Source organism: Rhinoderma darwinii, chromosome 7, assembly GCF_050947455.1.
Source record: "Rhinoderma darwinii isolate aRhiDar2 chromosome 7, aRhiDar2.hap1, whole genome shotgun sequence".
In the NCBI taxonomy this organism is placed as follows: Eukaryota; Metazoa; Chordata; class Amphibia; order Anura; family Rhinodermatidae; genus Rhinoderma; species Rhinoderma darwinii.
Genome location: NC_134693.1, coordinates 25,351,090 through 25,369,417, shown reverse-complemented (window position 1 = coordinate 25,369,417; position 18,328 = coordinate 25,351,090). Strand labels below are relative to the sequence as shown.

At 43.0% G+C, this 18,328-nt stretch overlaps 1 protein-coding gene across 1 annotated transcript in view; it reads right to left on the bottom strand.

The window, feature by feature from the left end:
- Window positions 1-10,766: 10,766 nt before the first annotated feature.
- RNF11 (ring finger protein 11) overlaps window positions 10,767-18,328 on the bottom strand; it is a 44,242-nt gene continuing 36,680 nt past the window's right edge. Inside the window, exons 2-3 of the mRNA XM_075832980.1 lie at window positions 17,273-17,442; window positions 10,767-12,307 (exon numbers count right to left, since the gene is read on the bottom strand). Coding sequence (XP_075689095.1) covers window positions 12,136-12,307; window positions 17,273-17,442 — 342 coding nt within the window. The 3' untranslated portion in view covers window positions 10,767-12,135. The remainder of the gene's footprint in view (window positions 12,308-17,272; window positions 17,443-18,328) is intronic.

Here is an 18,328-nt window from a genome sequence, read left to right as displayed (position 1 = left end):
GGGGAGGTCCATTTAGCGGGACAATCCCAGATTAGCTCTGTGGCCAGCAGAGTTGCTCCCGTTGGAGGTATACTGGTGGTCATAGTTATCGCCAAGTTTTTAAATCAACAGATATGAAGTCCAAATAAATAACTTAATTAAAAGACAGAAAAATATAATTTGTAAGTATTTAAGATATTGGCCTCAATCCAAACATCTTGATCATTTTATATGTCATCGGAGTCGTGAGAGGGCTATTTAACTGGAAGTTGAGAAATTGGTAGCAAAATAAAGCCTTAATCCATATAATGGGTTTAATGAAAATGCATTTTGTGACTAGATGGTAGGAAAAGTTGCAGTGTGTGCACCCAGGCTAAAAAGCTGACCATAGACGGTACCCAATTTGCCCAGCGCTCTGATATATTTCACTGCTGGAACACTGATCTTCTATAAAAAAAAAAAAGGGACAAACTGGAAATAAAAACAATGATCCATTGATCCACTTTTCTGGTAGAACCAGTAACAATTATTTTTTTTTATGGTCCGTTAATGACCAGGTCTACTGGAAGTGTGCTGCAGTCTGCTGAAAAACAATCCAACTTTTCACTAAAATTTCTAGTCTGTAAAGAATAAATCATTCATCCTGGAAGGGACCGTTCTAGGAGTCTGTGAAATAAAACCACAAAGTCATTGAAATCTAAGAAAGTCCCGTCTTTCACAACGTTGCCACTTAAAGGTGTAATTTCTCGAAGGGCGTATATTCAAACGTGCAGTCTTTGAAGCCAAAACTAGGAGTTTATTCAAATGAGAGAAAAAGTATCTGTCCTTTACACTTTTTTCTCCCTCTATAATCCACAACTGGTTTGGGCTTCAAACACAGCATAAAAAAACTGAACAAAGCCTGCACGTGTGAATACACCCTACGTGATAACCCGACAGACATCACATTTAGTCACAAAATGACATCATAATACGCTCAAAAGAACTTTTAATAAAATACATTTTCAAGTCCAGAAATAATATTGATATGTGGTAGATATTATGGTATTTGGTAGATAATATCTGTGGTCTAAAGGGGGTTCTACATTGGGTGATTATCAGGCAGACAAGAGACATATAACGCTCATTCCCGATCATTGTCCTGTGTAAACAGGGGGAACGATCAGCAGATGAACGAGCAAACGCTCCATCATCTGCTGGTCTTAGTTTTAAAAAAAAGTTAAATATTATCGTTGTCGGCAGCACATCTCGCTGTGTAGACTTGCTGCCGACATGATAATAATGGATGGGGACGAGCGATCGAGGTAACGACAGATAGTCCCCATCCATAACTCCGTGTGACAGGAGCAAACGAGCGGCGATCAATGATGTCTCGTTGATCGGCGCTCGGCTGCTTATCAGCCGGTGTAAAAGGGCCTTAAGGTGCTGTGTCTGGTACTGCTACTCACCCAACTCAAGTGAACAGGGCTGAGCTGCAGTACCAGAGAGAGCGAGTGATAAATAAGGCCCTTTTGTTTTGCTAATTAGTGGGGGCCCCGTGTGTTGGACCCCACTGATCATAGTTGGCCTTTTCTAAAGGTACTTTTGCGCCGATCAACGAGACAACAAGTTGATCAGTGGTCATTTGCTCCTTTCACAAGGAGCTATGCATGGAGACGAGTGCTCATCACTACGATCACTCGTCCCCATACATTTGTTCCATTTCAGCAGCACGTCTACAAGTTTACACAGGGAGATGTGCTGCCGACAACGATAATATTTTACTCATTTAAAACGATACAATCCAGGGCGGAGCCTGGCCGCGGTACATGACAGACGTGTGAAACCTAGTCTCCCGCTGATGAGCAGAGCACTTGACCGGCCTTTTTGATCATGGGGAAGATGACAGGCAAGGAGAAGAATCAGGAACTCACCCCGGCTCCTAAGGCTTCTCGAAATCAGCACGAAGTTGATTGGTTCTTTCAGAAGAACTTGCCGGCCTCTCTGGCACGAGCTCCCAAGATGGCGCCGGAACCACGAGATGCCGCCCAGCGCTCTGAGGATTCGGATGATGAAAGTGCTTCCGATGCACAGGCAAGTGATGATTTACTCCCTATATCGAGGGGATTTCTAAAGAGGGCTTTGACCACAGCTCTGGCACCGGTTGTCAGTGAATTGGCAGATATTAAGGCTGACCTGCGGCATGTTGGGGATCGGGTGGAGGCCCTGGAACAAGCACACCAATCCTCCATTATCTTCAACACCGCATTGAAGGATAAGGTTCTTGCGCAACAGGCACACATTAATCAGACCTTGTTACTCCTGGAAGATCAGGAGAACAGGAGCAGAAGAAATATCTTGAAGATTAGAGGGCTGCCTGAATCCTATTTACCAGATGGTTTGCACACCACGGTCTCTCATTTATTTGAACTTCTCTTGGGCCGGGACAGAGCAGCGGCCATTGTCATAGAAAGCGTGCATAGAGCCTTGAGACCTAAGCTGGCACAGTCTGACCCACCCAGAGACATCATATGTCAGCTCTTGAGTTATGTGGACACTTCACTTATCCTTTCTTCACCGAGAGATAGAGATCCTTCTTTTGAGGATTCGGCAATTCAGTTGTTTCAGGATCTTGCCCCTTCTACCCTGCAGAAACACAGATTTTTGAAGCCACTAACGGATAAACTTAAAGAGGCTCTGTAACCAGATTTTGCAACCCCTATCTGCTATTGCAGCAGATAGGCGCTGCAATGTAGATTACAGTAACGTTTTTATTTTTAAAAAAATGAGCATTTTTGGCCAAGTTATGACCATTTTTGTATGTATGCAAATGAGGCTTGCAAAAGTACAACTGGGCGTGTTGAAAAGTAAAACTACAACTGGGCGTGTATTATGTGCGTACATCGGGGCGTGTTTACTACTTTTACTAGCTGGGCGTTGTGTATAGAAGTATCATCCACTTCTCTTCACAACGCCCAGCTTCTGGCAGTGCAGACACAGCCGTGTTCTCCAGAGATCACGCTGTGTCGTCACTCACAGGTCCTGCATCGTGTCAGACGAGCGAGGACACATCGGCACCAGAGGCTACAGATGATTCTGCAGCAGCATCGGCGTTTGCAGGTAAGTCGATGTAGCTACTTACCTGCAAATGCTGATGCTGCTGCAGAATCAACTGTAGCCTCTGGTGCCGACACGATGCAGGACCTGTGAGTGACGTCACAGATCTGCACTGCCAGAAGCTGGGCGTTCTGAAGAGAAGTGGATGATACTTCTCATCAGAACGCCCAGCTAGTAAAAGTAGTAAACACGCCCCGATGTACGCACATAATACACGCCCAGTTGTACTTTTACTTTTCAACACGCCCAGTTGTACTTTTGCAAGCCTCATTTGCATAAATACGAAAATGGTCATAACTTGGCCAAAAATGCTCGTTTTTTAAAAATAAAAACGTTACTGTAATCTACATTGCAGCGCCTATCTGCTGCAATAGCAGATAGGGGTTGCAAAATCTGGTTACAGAGCCTCTTTAAGAGATTCTAAAATTCCCTATTGCTGGCTGTATCCTTTTGGCCTGGCCATTACCCATGGAGACAAGATGATGATTAGACAACCAGGGGACCCTTCGCTACGTTTGGGGTGAACTTCACATTGCTCCTATGGAAATTCCTTCCTGGTTGCCACTGGAAGAAACTGATGACCTACCAATTCTACAACCTCCGGATGCCTGGTCTACACGGCTGCTACGAAGAAGTCACCGAGATCCAAAAAACATCTCTCTAGATCGTCCCTCAATTAAGACTCTTTCTACAAAGTATCTCCATCCATATCCTTTTTTGTTCTTATGATTTCTTGTTATATTTGAACTCCGTATATATAAAAAAAAGGAAATGTCCTAGCGGTTACTATTGGCCGGTTACACTTGTTTTTCTTTGCCTAAAAGGTTTCTGGTAGCTCCTCCGATCAGGGCTAATATTTTCTCTGCTCTTCCACTCTCCTTCCTTCCCTTCAGGTTTGCATTTATATATTGGAATATCCCCTCTACAATTTGGTTCCGCTATGCTGTCAATACGACTTCTGCACTATTCCTGTATGATATGCAGTTTGGTTATGCACTGTTTTAGTTTCTGTTTGTACTTCATCTTACAGGTACTCCCACTATATGCTTTTTCAAGGTGTTCCTGCTATTTTGAATATGGCTGAGTTGACTCTACACTTTTACATTTAATGTAAAGGGCTGCAACTCTCCACCTAAACGGAGTCGCATCTTCTCTCTATTGTCTAGAACGAAGTCTGAAATTATACTGTTACAAGAAACTTTCTGGTCATATTCCGAAGTTACAACATGGTCTTTATAATAAATGGTATCATGCCCCTAGTCCCTCCTTGGAGTCTAGAGGTATAAGCATTGGTTTTCATAGGCATTCTCCATTCATGTGTGAAGACTTGATAGCTGACTCAGAAGGGAGCTATTTGTTGTCGAAGGGTAGATTTGGCACACAATTAGTTACAATATGTAACCTTTATGCTCCAAATTTTAACACTACGCACTGGATTATTGAAGTTTTAGATAAAGTCGCTGCTTTCACAGAGCGGTTATTGTTTTTGGGAGGTGACTTGAATTTAATTTTTAACTCATTGTTGGATTCCACTTCGAAGAGATCAGGGGTTTCCTATAGGGCTCAGAGATGTATCCTTTCTTCATTGGCACAAAATTGGTTAGTTGATGTGGAGGACTCTGCATCCAGACACGAAGGACTTCACCACCTTCTCTGCGGCTCATCGTTCTTATCGGGAGGCTAGATTATATATTTGCTCGTGACTCTGGTCTTTCACAGATCCTGAGTTCCTCGATAGGCAGCATAACGATGTCCGATCATGCACCGGAGGTTAAACTTATTGGTCATGTGGCAAGAGTGGACTTGGAGATTAAATGAGACTCTTTTGGATAACCACGAGACGCTGGTGGCTCTTGAGGGGAAGGTGAAGTCCTATTTTGCTACAAATTTGTCTGCAGACACTACTCAGGCTTCTCAATGGGGGGCCCATAAGGCTTATATGAGAGGAGAATTCATAGCCCTTGGAGCATTTCGGAAAAAACAGAGGGCTAAGCGGATAAGCAAACTTTTGTCTCAGATAGCTAAAATTGAAAGGTTACATAAGAGGTCGCTTGCTATTTTAGAAGAAGATACACTGACTAATCTCCGTAATTCTCTCAAAGATGTATTAAATATTAAGTCTGCCAAGGCCTACCTTCATATGCAGCATAAATACTATTCTCATGGAGATAAAGGGGGAAAGGTTATGTCCGCATTAGTTAAAAAAGCCAGAGAGTAAACACATATCAAACAAATACTAACAGAGCAGGGCTCCTTGTCTTCCGACCCATCTATTACAGTTGATACTTTCTCTTCATTCTATGGTTCACTGTATAATTTACAAAAGACTGTTCCTACAACTAATCGTACATCTATTGCGTCCGCCCCTTTTGTGGAGGGAAATCACCAGGCCATCTCTAGTTTCTTAGACAAGTTATCTCTTCCTACTTCAACTAAAGAAGATGAGACTGCGCTTCTGGCCCCAGTCACTTCAGATGAGATTAAGACGGTCTTGCGGACTTTTCCGAATGGGAACTGCTCTGGACCGGATGGCTTTCGGGTTTTCTACTACAGCATTTTTTTTGATGTGTTGGATGTACCTTTGGTGGAGTACTTTAACTCGTTACATGCAGGCTGTCCTCCACACTCACAAGCCCTTGAGGCACATATCGCTATACTTAATAAGGAGGGTTAGGATCCTCTTCATTGTGGGAATTATCCTATTTCACTCCTAAATACAGATGTTACATTTTGGGTGACGATATTAGCAAATAGAATGGCCCCGGCTTTGCCCAAATAGATTGCACCGGAGCAGTCTGGTTTTGTGCGAGGAAGGGAGGGTAGAGACAACTCATAGGGTTTTGCATGCCATAAACCATACCAAAACTTTTTAACAGGCCTCTTATGTTAACCAAAGAAAGAGAAGAGATGCCTCCAGCTCACCATATGGATGGACCTATGTTGAATGGTCATCTGCGCACAGGTCCTCGTGACGGCACACGATTGATTGACTGACTGCTTGTAGAAGGAGGGGGGGGTGGATCCAGCGCTGTGGTTATTTAAAAAGAAACTATTTCTAAGTTTTAATTGTATCCATTAAAATTAGGATCGGTTGCGAAGTTATGATGATATCCTGGAATGCTAGGAGTGTAAAAAAATGAAGGTAAATAGCCTACGCGTTTCGAACGCTGCCTGCGTTCTTATTCATGGCTTGAGGTACCTATTCAATACCTCAAGCCATGAATAAGAACGCAGGCAGCGTTCGAAACGCGTAGGCTATTTACCTTCATTTTTTTACACTCCTAGCATTCCAGGATATCATAACTTCGCAACCGATCCTAATTTTAATGGATACAATTAAAACTTAGAAATAGTTTCTTTTTAAATAACCACAGCGCTGGATCCACCCCCCTCTTCTTCTACAGGCCTCTTATGTTGCTAGGTACAGACGCGGAAAAGGCCTTTGATAGGGTGGACTGGCAATAGATGTACCTTACATTGCTTAAATTTGGATTTCCCTTAGCAATGGTAGAAGCTGTCTTTACTCTTTATGCCTCGCCCTCTGCTAGGGTTAGGGCTAATGGATTATTGTCCTCACCTTTCGCAATAACCAATGGTACGAAACAGGGCTGTCCGCTATCTCCTACCCTCATTTTAACTCTAGAAACATTCATTCACGCTATCAGACAGGACCCCAATATTAGGGGACTGCAGGTGGAGCACAGAGAGCATAAGGTAGCTGCTTTTGCCAATGACATGTTACTGTTCATTTCCAATCCTAAATCTGCGTTCCCTGCTTTACTGAAATTATTAGAGGAGTTTGGGGCTTTATCAAATTTTAAAATCAATCATTCCAAATGTGAGGCGCTAAATGTTACTCTGTCTCCACTTGTAGTCTCTCTCTCTCTCTCTCGAGAGAGAGAGAGAGACTTCCCATTTAGGTGGGCATCAGTGTTCATCACTTATCTGGGGGTTAAAATATCTAGTAATTTACATGACATCTACCGCCTTAACTTTCCTCCCTTGTTGAAGTCGATCTCTGCTCAGCTACGGGATCTCAGCGTTCCAATGATCTCGTGGATCAGGAGGAAGAATTTACTAAAATCCTTTATAGTACCTAAGCTTCTATATCTGATGCAGGTTGCCCCTATTTTCATCCCCGCTTCCTTTTCACGGAAACTAGGAGATTGGTTCTATAAAAATCTAGAAAACAATCTCGACCTAGAATCTCATATAGACAATTGACTCTCCCAAGGCAAAAGGCGGCTTTGTTTTTCCGGACATACTACTCTATTCTCAAGCTATACAACTTCGGTCACGTCTTGAATTATTGTCTGGTTCACATTCGACTTTGGCTAAACAAATAGCTTTGGGGAGTTTCAAGACTCAGGTCCTGACTACTGGGTGGGGTGGGGTGGGGTGGGTGTTATGAGGAGGGTTGATAGTGAGAGTCCTTTGATAAAGGGCCTGTTGTTCTCCTGTAAATTTAGTTCTACCCATGTGTCCAGTATTCAGTTTCCCTCACCTTTGATGACGGCTACTGACTCCCTTCACTCTTTCCCTGCATTTTGATGACCCCTTGAATTTGTGGAGCTCATTGAAATCTATACCAATAGGGGACTTATATAAAGGGGGTACGGTACCAACACTTGATGCTCTTCACGACTTAGGAATAGGACAACATTGGTCCAAAGCACAGTACGACCACTTCAACGCTACTAGTTTTGGATTCCTGGGACGTTATAACCTTACTAGATTACTTTTTTGGTTCGAGGCTCTGATTTGTTCTACACCCTTGCCCAAAAAACTGATTTCTATCCACTATAACAAAATACTTACCTTTGATGTGCAAGAAAAGCCTCTCTTTCTTTGTACTTGGGAACAGGACTTGAAAGTTGTGTTCTCCTCCCCCCCAAGACACTTCCGCTATAATTAAAAGATCTCATGGTCTGTCTAGATATGTTAGAACTCAGGAGACTGCATATAAGATGCTTTACGAGGTGGTATAGGTCCCCGGATATAGTAGCTAAAATGTATGATACTGCATCCGATGCGTGTTGGAGGTGTGTGTGTGTGTGTGTGTGTGTGTGTGTGTGTGTGTGTGTGTGTGTGTGTGTGTGTGTGTGTGTGTGTGTGTGTGTGTGTGTGTGTGTGTGTGGGGGGGGGGGGGGTTCCCCAGGTACTTTAATTCATATATGATGGGAGCGCTCTATAATTAAACCGTATTGGTCATCTATTGAGTCGACAATTAGCACTATTTGTAATAAGACCATTACACTTACTCCTTCTCTAGTATTGGTTAATCTACCTTCATCAGACTGTAGCCTCACTAGATTTGACTTGTCTTCACTCCTTATCATGGGAGCCAAGCTCCTCATTCTGATCAAATGGTTGGATAAGGTACCTCCTGATGTCTCAATAGAGTCAGGCAAATATATAGGCTGGAGGAATTGTCCAGCTGGGAAGCTAGAACACATGACCAATTTCTGATGTTATGGGCCCTGTGGTGCACTTGGGCATTGACTCACCTAACGTGATCTAGTACTTCCCTTTTCTATTGTGTTGTACGTATTTTGACTTCTAACTCCATCAGCGTTTTTTCACCTTGATCATAGCTTTAGAAGTGACTCTAGCTGCAAGTACAGAGTACCTATTTCTATAGTATAGAAAGGGAGGAAACCTCCAGCTCACCGGTCTGTTGCGTCTCCAGACTCTTCGCTCGGATCCCCGCTACGGCTGGCGGTGCGTAATAGAGGAAAAGGAAAAAATGATCCAGCGCTGAGTCGTGCTCTTGTTAAAAAGGAAAAGATATTCCCACCTTTATTGGAGAAATGACATTAAAAATTGAAAGGAGACGCAGTCCCAAGAAGTGTGGTGGTTGCGGCCTGTTGCCCGAGCCTACGCGTTTCAAGCACGTACCATGCTCTTAATCATGACAAGAGCACGACTCAGCGCTGGATCATTTTTTCCTTTTCCTCTACCTATTTCTATATTTTTTATTTTATGTTACATGTTTCTAATGTGATATTGGCTTCACATGTTGTTGCACGCCGGAAAAGTGTTATAATCTATTATATGGCTTATTTTGTATTATTGTATATTACATATAGCTATGTATTTTTGGGCTTTTGCCTGGCTGTGTATGTATTTTTGTTAATGTCTTTAATGTTTTGTTAATGTCTTATTTTAATTTTTTTTTTTAAATAAAACGATACAATCAGCTGATGAACAAGTGTATCCCCGTGTATCCCTAGCCTTAAAGGGGCGCTATAATGTAGGTGACAGAAGTGCTTTTTATTTAAAAAAAAACTATCTATTTTTACCACTTTATTAGCGATTTTGGTTTATGCTAATGAGTTTCTTAATGCCCAAGTGGGCGTGTTTAGACTTTCGACCAAGTGGGCGTTGTACAGAGGAGTGTATGACACTGACCAATCAGCATCATGCACTCTTCTCCATTCATTTATACAGCAGAATCACGTTCTTACTAGAACGCGATGTGCAGCCACATACACAGACATTAACGTTAATCAAGTGTCCTGTTAATGAATATACATGACCCCCAGCCTGGACGTCATGTGTATTCAGAATCCTGACACTTCTGAATCTTTTCTGTGAGATTTCCAGCAAGAGAAATTAAATCTCGTTTACCTCGTAATCTTGCGAGATTACGAGTGGCTTGCTGGAATCTCACAGAAAAGATTCAGAAGTGTCAGGATTCTGAATACACATGACGTCCAGGCTGGTTGGTCATGTGTATTCATTATCAGGACACTTGATTAACGTTAATGTCTGTGTATGTGGCTGCACATCTTGTTCTAGTAAGAACGCCATGCTGCTGTGTAAATGAATGGAGAGGAGTGCATGATGCTGATTGGTCAGCGTCATACACTCTCCTCTGTACAATGCCCACTTGGTCGAAAGTAAAAACACGCCCACTTGGGCATTAAGAAACTCATTAGCATAAAGCTAAAAATCGCTCACAAAGTGGTTTAAAATAGATCGTTTTTCTAAATAAAAAGAATTGCTGTCACCTACATTATAGCGCCCATCTCCTTATGTAGGAGATAGAGCACTTATAATGTGGTGACAGAGCCTCTTTAACAAGCTGTGTTCCGGTGTCAGTTGGAAATGGTTTTTAGCCTCTGGATCTAAACAAGAAAGTTTCCACTCACTTAAAGCAAACAGGGATCCTGAAATGGAGATGAACTGAAAAAAACAAAAATCATATTAGGGTAAACTTTTTTTTTAAAAGCATAAACTTATCTAAATCATTTCCATCACGCCCACCAAACACAGGAAAAACCATTGCCAGAGGATGACAAATCACGAAACTGCAATATAGATGGTAAACGATACACATTATAAGATATAAAGATATTCCATTGTATGTAAGCGCTGTTTATAGGTTTTATTCTCCTAGATGGAACAATGACCCATCAGTCATATAGTGATATATTATATAGTGATCCAGCCACGGTTTATAGTTGTGAAGAACATGACCGCTGTGGAGCCCACCAGGCAGCTAGACTGTAGGATGACCTCAGCGCACAGTAAGAATGTCATAGATAAACAAGGCCTCTTATTGAGTGGACAGAACTGTACTGTAACGCACGCATCAGCACGAGTTGCAGATTTGAGTGTTGAAATGCTGAGAACAGGAACTATTCAGTGCGGGGTATTAGGCGTTTTGAAGCAGAGCCAACTCAGGGTTTTAGACCTTCGGGATACACAGCTTTAATCGGATGCTGAGCTAGCAACACCGCTTTGAAAGGCTGATGAAAATACAATTTGATTTTAGACAAAATAAAAAACATATACTGCAGTGATTACATGAACATAAATGTAACACAAATGAAGGTTAATCCCTCTGGAGTCAGCGACTGCCCAAGTCAGTGTGCGGCTAAGGTCCCTTCTGACAGGGAATGGGTTTTTAAAAACAAACATAATATGTACGTGTGTCCCCACTTTGAATACATGATTGGACAAAAAAATAAAATAGATCAGTCAATAATTGGTTAATGGATCAAGCATCGCATGATTCTACCTTGCAACACGAAACTGGTGCGAGCGCTCTAGAAGTATGCAGCGCCGCACAGGTGAGGAGCCTGTCCTGCAATATCAAACTTCACTTTACAGAGACCGAAGGCCATGGAATTCCATTTCCAATGGAAAGAAATAATAATAATATAATTATAATAATATAATAATAATAAAAAGGTGCAAATATTTCCTCCGCTCTAGGAAGAGCCATAAGCCCGGCCTGGCATTTCTGGGAGCCAAAAGGTTTAAAACGAGTTGAGTGCCAGTTCTTTGTCCGCCAGTCTATAAATTGCCAGACCGATTTGGCACGGAGGTGCCCAGGCCCAGAGGGCCAAAGTTCGTCTGGATGAAGTCTTTTTCCCACGGGCCCATCACTATATGTTGAGAGGTTTGATGTGGAGTGGATGCATCTACAATGGTTTAAGCACACCCTATTGGCTAAAAAAAGCTAAATGTTCGGGTGAAACTGAGTGGATGAGCAGCGCCTCTTGCGACTGTCCACATTGGAAACAATAAGACCGTTCCGGGCGTATCGCACCATTGCAGGCCTGATACTTGAGACAATGCCCAGAACAAGGCAAGGTTCACTCCATACATTGATAGACAAACCTCCACAAATTTACTTAGAACAACATAACCGGTTATAAGAGGACGGGGTGGAAGGTGCCGAGTATTTGTGGAACGCAGAAGGCCGGAAAGAAAATCATGAACAGCATACATCTTACTAGTTAGGCCTAGTATCCAAAGATAGGGAGACTTAAGGAGACAGAGCATCATTTCTTGGGCACGTGTCAAGATCCAAGAAGAATCGATCATTATCCATGTAACAGGAGTTACTGCTCGAATCTCATGATAAAGTCTGCAGTAAAAACCAATTGTTTCCAATGTAAAATATTCGGTGTATGTTCTGGTTTGCCAGCAGATTTGTGGGTTTCTAGGACTTGTGTGCATTCTCCTAATCCCCATGATGTGGATCTTGTGGCTCAAACAGGCTGAACCCTCAGGGGCCACGTCTTGTCTGCGATGTCCGGAAGAGCCTCAGTTAGTTTCGTAAGAGGAAAGTAGCGCCGCATCTACCGGCTCCATGCAGGAAGGGCAAGTGAAGGAACGCATTAGCCAGTCATCTATACAGTCCATGTGGTAAATGTGCATGCAGGGCAGGAATCGTATGGGGTCACCATACACAAAGTCCATCATACAGATCACGCACCTGCAAAAAAAAATTATGTAAAATTATTAGAATAAACTTGGTTAGGTTTTATTCTGTGTTCTTTATTATACACCTAATATCCATTATTTTCCATCATGACATGCCAGATGGGTTAACATAGGGAAACCAAAGGGTAAAAAGGAGAGAAAAAAAAAACAAAAATCCACTTGTATACACTGTGCAAGGGCCTGGAGGGATGGTGATGACACAGGAACTTTAAGAACCCAAGAGAGAACCCATGTGTCCTGCACCGCCCCTTCAGGCCCTTGTACAAGGCATAACACAGAGTATAACTTTTGCCTAGGGTGTTCCTTTAGTTCTGTCATAGACCTTGAAGGGGTTGTCTAGCTTTGAAAACTTATATTCATACCCCCTATTGGGTAATTCTAAATTAATAGAGGGGGGACCCCCCCATGTGGAAGACCCTCATCTTTTAGCCAGAGTGGAAAATGGCTACAAAGAGCATCTCCCCCTCTCTCTCTGGAGGACCTGTCCTGCATTACACAGACATTCCATTGATATGTATGGACACAGTGTAATGCTTAATGTCCCCTGTGGTGTCGCTGCAGGGATATTGACACATACTGCCAGGTTTTCCTACAGATTACAGCTGATCGTTGGGGGTCCCAGCAAGAGGACACTGTGATCATCTTATTTTCAAAGGATCCTTCTAACAAGTAGTGATTGTCCAAAGTAGAAAACCCTTTTAACTTTCAGTCAGTAGATACTACCAACAATCTATTGTTCGTGGGTCCTGGTTAAAACGAATAGTCAGACTCTTCATACTGCCTGGAATCTTAACTCAATCCCCCCTCTCTTCAGGTCTATATTCTCATGCATTGGGGGCAGGATTATACTAGTAAGTATCGATGTAGTAAAGGCAGTCAACTTTCAGGTTGGTCAGGTAAATTGCTAAATTGGATTGAAATCTGACAACTTTTCTGAGCCAGAAATATGTTTAGAGTAGCGGTCACTGCCCTTCTAACCACCTACTCATCTTGGCAGGTTTTACAAAGTGCATTATGTAGTCTGTCATCCTAGTATTAAAAAATATATACTAAAATTAGACTATCATCAAAAAGTTAATATATTTCAGTAATTCAATTCAAAAACTGAAGCTCCTAAATTCTATAGATTCATTACACACAGAGTGATCCATTTCCAGCATTTTTTTCTTTTAATGTTGATGATTATGGTAACAGTTAATGAAAACCCAAAATTTAGTGTCTCATAAAATTTTAATATTATATAAGCCTAATTTCAAAAATGTTTTTTAATACAGAAATGTTGGCCTACTGAAAAGTATGTACAGTATATGCCCTCAATACTTGGTCGGGCTCATTTTGCATGAATTACTGCATCAATGCAGCGTGGCATGGGGGCGATCAGCCTGTGGCACTGCTGAGGTGTTATCAATGCAGCGTGGCATGGAGGTGATCAGCCTGTGGCACTGCTGAGATGTTATCAATGCGGCGTGGCATGGAGGCGATCAGCCTGTGGCACTGCTGAGGTGTGATCAATGCGGCGTGGCATGGAGGCGATCAGCCTGTGGCACTGCTGAGGTGTGATCAATGCGGCGTGGCATGGAGGTGATCAGCATGTGGCACTGCTGAGGTGTTATGGAAGCCCAGGTTGCTTTGATAGTGGCCTTCAGCTCGTCTTCATTGTTGGGTCTGGGGTCTCTCGTCTTCCTCTTGACAATATCCTATAGATTCCCTATGGGGTTTAGGTCAGGCGAGTTTGCTGGCCAATCAAGCGCAGTGATACTGTGGTTATTACACCAGGTATTGGTACTTTTGGCAGTGTGGGCAGGTGCCAAGTCCTGCTGGAAAATGAAATCCGCCTCTCCATAAAGCTTGTCAGCAGAGGGAGGCATGAAGTGCTGGAAAATGTCCTGGTAGACGCTGCGCTGACTCTGGACTTGATATAACACAGTGGCCCAACACCAGCAGATGACACGGCCCCCGAACCATCACTGACCGTGGAAACTTCACACTGGATCGCAAGACACTTGGATTGATGCCTCTCCACTCTTCCTCTAGACCCTGGGACCGAGATTAAATGCAAAATTTACTTTCATCTGAAACCAGCACTTTGGACACTGAGCAGCAGTGTTGGTCCACTGTGTTATATCAAGTCCAGAGTCAGCGCAGCGTCTACCAGGAAATTTTTGAGCACTTCATGCTTCCCTCTGCTGACGAGCTTTATGGAGATGCTGATTACATTTTCCAGCAGGACTTGGTACATTTGGCAGGTGCCAATACCTGGTTTACTAACCACAGTATCACTGCGCTTGATTGGCCAGCAAACTCGCCTGACCTAAACCCCAGAGAGAATCTATAGGGTATTGTCAAGAGGAAGATGAGAGACACCAGACCCAACAATGCAGACGAGCTGAAGGCCACTATCAAAGCAACCTGGGCTTCCATAACACCTCAGCAGTGCCACAGGCTGATCACCTCCATGCCACGCCGCATTGATAACACCTCAGCAGTGCCACAGGCTGATCACCTCCATGCCACGCCGCATTGATAACACCTCAGCAGTGCCAGACTGATCGCCTCCATGCCACGCCGCATTGATAACACCTCAGCAGTGCCACAGGCTGATCGCCTCCATGCCACGCCGCATTGATGCAGTAATTAGCGCAAAAAGACCATGTATTGAGGGCAGATACTGTACATACTTTTCAGTAGGACAACATTTCGGTATTAAAAATAATTTTTGAAATTGGGCTTATATAAATATCCTAATTTTCTGAAACAAAATTTTAGGTTTTCATTAACGGTTACCATAATCATCAACATTACAAGAAGAAAATGCTGGAAATAGATCACTCTGTGTGTAATGAATCTATAGAATATATGAGCTTCACGTTTTGAATTACTGAAATAAATTAACTTTTTGATGATATTCTAATTCATTGAGAAGGACTAGTATACGCTGAAATCTGTAGCCTACCCGGAGACACGTTGGTAGTTAAATGTAGAGATTTTGTAGATCTCATTTTTTGTAATGTTTTTACCTTTTTACACAGGAAACTTGAATTTACCAATGAAGTGAATATCAGTAGTGACTCGAACGAATATTAAATATATAATTACATTTCAAGCAGGCCTCCTCCACCTGCAGATATTTGTGACAGATATTGTTTAGAGTGATAGTAGAATATTTAAAATACTGTACTGCTATTTAAGTAGGAAACTCCGCTCTGCCCCATCTGTAAATGATAAAGCATAGACAAGGTAATGCAATCATGGCAATTCCCTACAGGAATGATGTATTTCACACAGGAGACACCTGGCTATGTGATCTCATCCTGCTTTTGTGCTTGGGGCTCCATTCTGTAGGTTGACGTTCATCTAGAACATTTTTGTCTAAAGAATAAAGCTTCCCACAGACACGAATGTTATCCAATCCCAAAATAGTCCAGGTGATCTTCCGATGTTCTAATGTGTTTGGGGGCGGCTGGACCCCCGTTTAAATGTAAGCTTTTTTGAGATGTGTTGGGGGAGATGCAGATACTTGGCACTAGTAGAGTCAGGAATTGGGTTGGGAAACAAAGATCTTTACTTTTATGATCAGATGTGACAGATTTGCGGTGGGGATTCCGCATTGCAAATCAGCGACCCATCCACACACACGTTCAAATTTGCAGCAGATTTCCCCCTAAATTTCCCCCTTTCAATGTATAGGGTGAAATCTTCTGTGAATCCGCAGCACAATCCATGTCAAAATCTACATGTAACACGTAAACTTTGCCACAAATTAGCAGCGACAGGCTGACAAGGGGAAAACAAAAAGCGTGCCCCCTCCTTTTCTTTATACTACTTCTAAGTAAACACTAGGGTACAAAGTTTTCTCTGATCCCGGCTGTTACTGCCGGAGTGCGGCCATCAATCAGAGCAGTCACCCCACTGTTGATCTGTATGTAATGGAGACTTCTAGGCAAAGCAAAACATGACATACAAGATACATCACTGTGCACCAAGGAGTTAGGCCTCATGCACACGAACGTAAAAATGCCCGTAATTACGGGCCCATAGACTTCTATTGGCCACGGGTACCTCCCCGTATGCTTACGGGAAGGTGCCCGAGCCATTGAAAAATATAGAACATGTCCTATTTTAGGCCATAATTATGGCACGGGCAGGCCCATAGGAGTCTATGGGACTCCCGTAATTACGGGTGACTACGTGTGCGCACCCGTAATTATGGGAGCGTTGCTAGGCGACGTCAGTGGATAGTCACTGTCCAGGGTGATGAAAGAGTTAACTGATCAACAGTAACTCTTTCAGCACCCTGAACAGTGACTACCGATCACAATATAGATCAACCTGTAAAAAAAATAGAAGTTCATACTTACCCAGAACTCCCTGCTTCTTCCTCCAGTGCGGCCTCCCGGGATGACGTTTCAGCCCATTAGACCGCTGAAGCCAATCACAGGCTGCAGCGGTCACATGGACTGCCGTGTTATTCAGGGAGGTCGGGCTGGATGTCGAAAGAGGGACGCGTCACCAAGACAACGGCCGGGTAAGTATGAATTTCTTTTGCTTTTATTGCAGAAAGGGCTGTCCCTTCTCTCTATCCTGCACTGATAGAGAGAAGTGGCTGCCAATTACTGCAGTGCAATTTTCTAGTGAAAACGTGCCCGTAAATACGGGTGGAATACGGGTGACACCGGACCCGTATTTACGTGCATGGGTCCGTAAATACTGGTGCAATACGGGTCGAATACGTGTGACAAAGGACCCGTATTTACGCCAGTATTTACGGGAGGACAAAGATATGTTTGTGTGAATGAGGCCTTAATCAGGTAGATTAGAACTATTCTGCCCTTCAGGGGCAACAAGAGCCCCATGATGCCAGTCTAAAATAGAGCCCATGAAAGATCAAGGCAGTTTATACATGTTGGGTTGACAGATACTACATATGGGGGGAGACGGTAAGTCTGAGAAAACTCACTCTCTTATCTTCTTCTCTGATCCATCTCTCCCGGGATCATACACTCCCTTGGGCAGGTGCTGAATGAGACCTATTCGTTGCGCTATTCGGATCTGCTCCTCTTCTGTCAGTTGAGTAGCTAGTCGAGTCTGACTTGGCGTGGGATGATACACGGGCACTGGAGCCTGCTCCTGAAAGACATGACATAAAAAATTTAAAAAAACACATTAAAAACGGAGCAAATCAATATGAGATATTTTGCATCAAGTAATAAAACCAAAACACAAATATAAGCAGCCTAGACAATGGTTTCTTGCTGCTCCCTAGTAAGGAAAAGTCGGAGTCAGACTAAAAGTAACTGTTCTTGTAAACTGCTCGTTTTGCACGAAAACAAATTATCCAGAATTAAGTCCAGCGAAATTCCAGAGAACAGAGATTGCCCGGAGCCAGAGAATCTTTGTGACTGTTAACGCATATCAGTTTCATCAACGATTAATCTCAGATAGAGATGGTTGTAAGGGGAAGAACTCACACCGAAGACCAACTAAACAGAATTTCTGTTTTGTTTTTTTAAATTCCATCTCGATGAGTCTTCACATCTGCAAAAATATTCGTCATTTTCCACAGGATCAGTGTCAGTCCATCATGTAGGGCGTCCAAGGATCCGTGCAGTCGGACCGTATGGAAGAACAGAGTCTCTACAGCTCTGTAGGATGCTGTATTCTGGAGATATTCTCCCCTAGGGGAGTACACCTCCGTAAAGCATTGCTTAAAAGAACATGGCAAGTAATTGGAGGCATATGGAGATACCATAAGACCCCATCCACTTCTACAGGTATGATATTAGAGCTCCATGTAACTCGGTAGGTTGTACGGAGCTGTAATAAGGCCATCTACACGAGGCCTTGGGGTCATCAGTAAGAAGAACGTTCTAGAACATGTGCCAAAATGGATATAGGACGTGTACAGTACAGTCTTGTCCATGGCTTACACTGTGCATGTGTCCTCTTCACTGGGTCAGGGATACATATATCAAACAGCAAAGTGAGCAGTCCTGCTAACCTAGGCTCTGTTCAC